This window comes from Magallana gigas, chromosome 1 (genome assembly GCF_963853765.1).
Source record: "Magallana gigas chromosome 1, xbMagGiga1.1, whole genome shotgun sequence".
NCBI classification, from domain to species: Eukaryota; Metazoa; Mollusca; class Bivalvia; order Ostreida; family Ostreidae; genus Magallana; species Magallana gigas.
The window spans coordinates 30,762,980-30,770,461 of record NC_088853.1 but is presented as its reverse complement, the minus strand read 5'-3'; the positions used below and the strand labels follow the sequence as shown (position 1 = coordinate 30,770,461).

The following is a 7,482-nucleotide window of genomic DNA, read 5'->3' as shown; positions in this document are numbered from 1 at the left end:
AATGGATGGACTTGGAATCTCGGTACAATAGAGGATATGCATATGAATAAAATAAGCAGATCGGACATAACTCGTTAACGTCATGTGGCGTTGTTTATCGCCAAATTCAGATGGTTCAGGGGAAAACTAAACAACAAATAAAGTCCCGTTCAAAAGCATGTATTCGCTCTAATAAAAGTTTATGTTATACTTCCTTTGAATTGTGTTCAGTGTGCCACAGGTGGTACATGTAAATACGGGTAACATTATGAAATACTTAGCAAGTTCACAGAATGTAAACAACATCAGTTTATAATGGGAAAGGCCAACTGAACGTTTGCATATTTCAAAAGTTACATTTGAAAGCAAATTAGGCACATTTTTCCACCTTTTATTTCGAGATTGATTTGTACAGAAATAGTTGACTAGCTGAGAGAGAAAAAAAATCTACCTAATTGCTCTAGTGTATTTTAAAGGTTTTCAGATTTTGGGCAAAGCTAAAAGTCTACAGGGATTAAATTTAACACTTTACCCCTTCCATTATTAATTAATAATTTAATTATGGTTGTAACGCGGCATTTGATTGGATAGAAAAATTTAGTTAAATTTGTATAACCTGGTTTGCACGTCACAAGACACGTCACAATGCACCAACGTACTAATTCACTTGACGTTACGTTTGAATTTTAAACAGATTTATATCATTTTTAAAAGTAAAACGGACTCAATTTGTACAGCAAATTCCAGAAAATTAAATTATAAGGAATGAACTCAATATCTACCCAAGTTATACTCGTATAACCTGGGTTGGAGCAATTTACGCTTTTTTATAATCCGCTTCGCGGATTATAAAGCGTAAATTGCCCCAACCCAGGTTATACGAGTATAACTTGGGTAGACATTGAGTTCATTTCTTAATGATCTATGTCTCCCATGTTATTTTTACTTGAATTGGAAAGGAATTTCATACATCAAAGTTTAATTACATGCAAAATCAAAAAAGTCCAATTTTTTTTTTTTGCAACTAATTAACTATAGGTCGCATTTCACATAATCATTTTTAAAATGGTGCATTGCTTACTCTATTTTGGGCATCAAAAATGTCAGAATATGTGTTCTGTAGATACTTAGGTACGTTCATAATAAGAATGGTGATATAGGGACGTACAGGAGGAGAAAAAAGATAGGAGAAAGAAAACAAAAGGAGAAGAGAATGGCCAATTTTAATTTGTATCTTTTTTTCTTGAATGCTATTACCCAGAATTAAATACAAATATTTTGCGAAAAATTGAGTATTTTCAAGATAAGCCAGATTTTAAAAAAAACATGTTTATTACAATTGGCTATATCTGCACGTTAACCAGGTCAAAAAGTACAACAATTGCTTTAACATGTCTTATGTTAAACAATAATTGCACGCGTTCATAATGAATGAAACAAAGTAAAAAAAAAGTCAAGTTACCAAGATATTGTAAATTTCAGAATCATTAAATTATATCCCACCTATACATGATTTATGATCAGTTCAGTGTTAAACTCCTGAATCAATTGCTTCTTATTTCAAGTATCATTATTCTCGGGTTTAAACTATAGAATAATCCTGTTTCCATATACACATGGTTATAGACTGTGTGTAGTCTTTGCTTTATTGAAATATAATACATTTTCAATGTTGTTATTTGAACCTGATGGTTAAAGAATCGTACTTAAAAGATGCATCATTATCTCTCAGAACCTTTTCAGGTAAACACGTTGAAGACAAGGTAGATTCAATCATACTGTTATAAACAATATACACGTGTATGGCAAGTTTTTGCTAGATGTAATGGGTACTATTTAACAACATATGGAACAGGATATCGAGCCTACTCTATGCCGATATTCTTAAGAATGTTTTAACAATGCACTACAATATTGTTAATTCTAAATGCTATTTGTACTCTTATAAACAAATTTTTGTGGTAATAAAACTGTTCTTGTCTGCTCTAATGTTTTTTTTTCATTTTAATTTTTTTAGCGCAACATTTTCTAATAACTTACAGGATAAAACTCTTACAACAATTTAGTCTAAAATGTTACTGAATGGCAACCTTTAGGATTCCAGACCATTCAATTATCATTTAAGTTCGCTCAGGTTTACCTTGTGATTTTCACTCAGATATATTTCTGTTCATCCAAACAGATCTGAAGTTTAATGCGACAAAAAGTATATCATCAGTTTTCTTATTTTCAATGAAGGCAAAACATCATGTACTGTTAAAGTTCTTAATTTCGCTTTGCAACTTTTACTAAAATGATCTGCAATAAATAGTATAACATTTGCACAAAATAATAAGATAAAATCAGCCTTCCTATATATTGATTGTTTCTTACGTTCCTTTTCAAAAAACATTATAACCAGCTGAAGAGGCAGTCTACGGTAGAACCATGCAAATGGCTATCAATGGAAGTATATCGAAATTTCATGAGACTTGGCACAAATACTCATGATAACCTAACTTGATTATGATGAGAAGGATTTTGATTTCATTACATCAGTAACCATGGAAACGGATGGCACTTGGGTTTTCCCTTGTTCTATTTATAGAACTTTTGAGAAATCAGACAGTATGCAATTCTTTTTAATTTATTGGAAATATTACACACTGCAATTGAATGAAACTAATTTATTCACATTGTGAAAACCCATAGTAATTCTAAATAATATGAATTTAAATTTCTAAACACAATACACAAAGATATGAGGGCCTTAACTTCATGAAAATACTGAAATTTTACCAAAATTGACCTATTTGCACTAAAACCAGCATAACTGCCCAAGAAACGCATCAATTAATATTATATTTTGTCAACATAAAGAGTCTTCACTTGTCTTTAATCTGTTTGATGGAATTTGGTTGCAAATGAAATTCAGTGGAAATATCGGGGGGGGGGGGGGGGGGGGACATGGTGCACTAACACTTAAAGTAGGTAAAATGCTCTTACATAATTATTTAGATTTTCTCGCCAAATAAAACAACTATTAAAAATTAAACACTCATTATTACTATGGATTGCCCTCAGTCATTTTGGGATGGGGGGGGGGGGGAGGGGGGGGGGGGGTGCAATTGAAAGGAAACTTGGACCATTAAGGTAGAACTTGCAATCCAATACAATTTGAATCTGTTGAGTATTGTATATACATGTCATATATCATTTTGTCCAGGAAAAAGAGCTCTATTATTGTAAATGGTTCTAAATAATATTGCCCCTGTCTTGTTTGAATTATTTTCTTAATTCACTCATGCAATTATAAGCCTTGTGCTGAAATGTATCTATAATTTGTTATCAAGAATGTGTTTCACCCATAAATAAATTTCTCGGAAAACTTACTGGTATGTGATTATATGTTTTCATTATGAATGTTGTTCGATAATGACAAATATTAACTTTCATAATTTAAAGATTGGTTTCTCAATTTATGAATGGCACTATCCTATTACAAGAGATATTATCCTTAAGGTGGTTTGGGACACTTCCATGTTGTTACATATTGTTTATCGAAATAAACAATAAAATGATGTGTAATTATATATTAAGTAGTTTCCTTCCCGATATTGTCACTTAACAGGGTAGCGCAGTGAGTTAGAGGGTTTACTACGAATCTGCAAGTCATGAGTTCAAATCCTGCTTGGGCTTTTACAATTTTTACCTCTCCAAATATTTTTAAAAGCTATTTTCCAGTTAAATATTGTAAAATTTGAAAATTCTAAACCGATGGAACTATTTGAATTATAACATACATTAATCCATAACAATATTGACAGATGTTCCATACCACCTTAATTTATATAAGTATCCACTTTGACATAAAACTGTACAATAACAATGGATTTCATGTTACATGTATTCAAATTTTAATGAGTGTACATATAAAACGATTCTTATTATCATATATTTTTAAGCAAAGTTTACAACATTAGTATATTGATAAGATGCATATGATATTTGAGAAAAACACAACAAATAACAATCTTTTAACTTAATATATAACCTGTTTAATATTCATGGATTATTTGGTACAGTAATGAATGTTAAAAAGTAATATAACCACCTGATATGAAAACAAAAATGCCTACATGTAACACTCGTTTACAAGAAATACTTGAAATGAGCCTTTGCTTCAAATGGAGCAAAAACAAAGACCAAATTACTCCTGACCAGTTATTTACATGAAATATGACTAGCCATTCTTTACAAAGCTATGCAATAAAATATGCAATAGAGACAAATTTCAACCTTCAATGAATATATCAGATAGAGAATTTCAATTTCAGAATAAAAAATACCAAATTTGTGAATTGAAATATTCATTATTCAGTTACTTAAGAATAATAGATAGAGATGTTCAATTAATTTAAATTAAGAAAGCTATCATCACCAATTAATACATGTGTCCCTATTAGCCAAATAACAACATCAATAATACATGTAATGCTATTAGTCAAATAAAATCATCAATTTATACATGTAGCGCTATTGGACAACTATTATCAATTAATACATGTATCACTATTGGCCAAATAACAACATCCATTCATACATGTAGTGCTATTAGTAAAATAAAATCATTAATTCATACATGTAGCCTTTTTAGACATCTATAATCAATTCATACATGTAACACTATTAGACAACTACATGTATTAGCATTAATAACCAAAAAACATCAATTCACACATGTAGCACTTATCTATTAGTCAAATAAAATCATCAATTCGTACATGTAGTGCTATTAGACAACTATTATCATCATACATGTTGCACTAATAGCTAAATAACATCATTGATTCATACATGTAGCACTAATAACCAAACAACATCAATTCATACATGAAGCACTATTTGCCAAATAACATCATCAATTTAAACATGTAGCAATTTTAGACAACTATGAACATTAATTTATGTATGTACGTTTCACTATTGGCCAAATAACATCACCAATTGTTGTAGCGCTGTTAGCCAAATAACCTCATCAATTCATACATGTAGCACCATTAGTCTAAAAACATCATCAATTCAAACATATAGCACAATAAGCTAGTCAAGTAACATCATCCATTCACACAAGTGCTATGAAATAACTTTTATCATCAAATCATTCATAAAATGCCATTATCTAGCATACATCCTTAATTGATACATGTAGCCCTATTAGCCAAATAACATAATCAATTCATACCTGTAGAGCTATTAGTCCAAACATTATCAATTCATGTACATGTAGTGTTAATAGAGGACTAACATCATTATTCATACATGAAATGCTATTAAAGAACTGACAACATCAAGTTTTTATCAAACTTACATTATCAATTCATTCTTGTAGCACTATTGGACAAACAAAATTATCAATTCATACATGTAGACCTCCTAACCAACATTCATACATGTAACACTATTGGCCAAATAACATCATCCATTCATACAAGTGACGTTAGACAAAATTTATCATAAAAACATTAATGAAGTGTTATTATCTAGCTTACATCCTCAATTGATAAATATTTATTACATGTTTGTCTATTAGAGGTCTAACATAATCAATTTATACCTGTAGCACTATTAGACGACTTACATCATTCATAAACATATAGTGCTATTAGAGGACTAACATCATCAATTCATGCATGTATCACAATTAACCAAATAATATCATCAAGTGCCTGTGATACTTCATTGGAAACTTTAAATTGAAATTCTAGCTGGCAAGAGTTTGAACAAAAACTTAACTAAAAAGACAAATTCTGATTTTCTATACATCAATACTAAAAGTATCAACATGTATACATACATTTACACCAGTGTGACAGTATCAGGAAATTGGATACCATTTCAAGAAAAACAGATATCAGAAGTAATCACCCTCACATTCAAAGTGAAAGAGTATTTCCTATATGAAATTGTTCTTAACCAAGTGTCAGTTCAGAGACAATACTGGATAATACTTGGCTACGTTCAACGGCAACAAGATCACTGATTACATTTTGAAGATCTTCATCATTTTCTGCACTTTCCTCGCCTTTAACTATGTTGGATACTTTCTGCTTTTTCAAACATAAGTTTCCAAAGAAGCTTCTAATCTGTTGAGGAGAGAGCCATTCATCTGGAGAAAACACTCTGTTTCCCTCTCCATCTGTTTCAGATCGCATTTGTCTAGAAGCTGTGTGTGGACTTGGTTTTTTCCCCGTCTCTTCTCCATTTCTGAACAAGGCAGTGAGGTAATTTCTCACCTTTCCAGAAAAGCGGGATGTCTTTTTTCTTCGTTTTAGAGCGTAGCCATGGCTTTCACAGAAATTTGTTGGTTGTTCAAAAACCACTGGGACAGATGAGAGAATTTGTTGATTAAGTCGAAGTTCACTGCACTGTGCTGACCAAAGCCTTTTACTCCTGTCCTCAAGGGTGTCCAACTGCTGTTCATCATAGACATGCTGACCGACAGAAAGGTGTTGGACAAGTTGGTTCTCTTTCCTAAATACTTTGATGCAGTCTGGATCAATGCAAGGAAAATGGTCCTGTTGTTTAACTCCTTGAATGGTAGTTGGCTTTGGGTCTGGCTGTTTCACTCCAGAGAAGACCTGAAGAATACCAAATGCATATAGTAATTTATAAACTTGATAATTATACCTACACTCGGAAATAAACATATACCCCAGGTATTAAAAATATGTTTTGTATTCTTAAAATTTGACAATATTTGTTAAAAGAATCAAATAAACATGTAAACGCAATTTCCTGAGTAAAATTCTAAAGCTATTTTGCAATGGCACATCCTATAAACAGTTTTTAAGTTACTGAGTTCACCCTAATTACTAACACTGATATATATTTTTCTAGAAATGTTTAAGCTGTGCATATTAGACTACTATTAGTAACAATATGTAGTCTAATATGCTGCAATTTGACAAAATGTGTCATTTTGATGCAATCCATCATTCATAACTGTAAAATGATTGAAATAATCACAATGTACTTACCAAGTTCTCATCTTTCAATAACAACTTTTCTGAAATTCTAGTCATATCTTCTGCTGAAATAAGCTTTCCTCTAAGGCCATATGCTTTATATGCCATCATTCCATCATTTTGAAAAATAAAATTGTTATGCTGAGATATTTGGAAGGATTTGAGCTGTCCAGAAAGCACTGGTGTTTGGGGTTCAGCTAAGAGATCTAATACTGAGATGTAGGTGTTTCTGATGCCACCATGACTTTCAAGTGCCAACTTCATCTGTTTAGCATTGAGGATGTCATTACCTTCATTCACATAGTTCAGCATGTGAAGTCTGCATGTTCCAGTCCTAGAGTCACACAGGTCCTTGCCTGATTGAGCTTCGCTAAAATTGTACTCCTTTATAGATAATGGCAGCTCATCACGGAATTTCCACAGGTAGGACAGCATTGGCAATGCATGATAGCATCCAGCATTATCTGATCTAATGTATGCATCCCTAAGATGTGGA

General features: G+C 31.7%; 1 protein-coding gene across 1 annotated transcript; it reads right to left on the bottom strand.

Annotated features, from left to right (window-relative positions):
- Nucleotides 1–4,018: 4,018 nt before the first annotated feature.
- Nucleotides 4,019–7,482, bottom strand: LOC117685622 (uncharacterized). The gene is made up of 2 exons (XM_034460069.2): nucleotides 6,999–7,482; nucleotides 4,019–6,599 (listed from the first exon to the last, which is right to left on the bottom strand). Exons 1-2 carry the CDS (start codon nucleotides 7,419–7,421, stop codon nucleotides 5,931–5,933), a joined length of 1,092 nt encoding a protein of 363 aa, XP_034315960.2. The 5' UTR covers nucleotides 7,422–7,482; the 3' UTR covers nucleotides 4,019–5,930.

Excerpts from the sequence above, each read along its gene's own strand:
- LOC117685622 (XM_034460069.2), bottom strand. The coding sequence starts at position 7,421 with ATGCTGTCCTACCTGTGGAAATTCCGTGATGAGCTGCCATTATCTATA. Across the intron at positions 6,600-6,998 it reads TATTGAAAGATGAGAACTTG|GTCTTCTCTGGAGTGAAACA; the intron begins GTAAGTACATTG and ends GGTATTCTTCAG.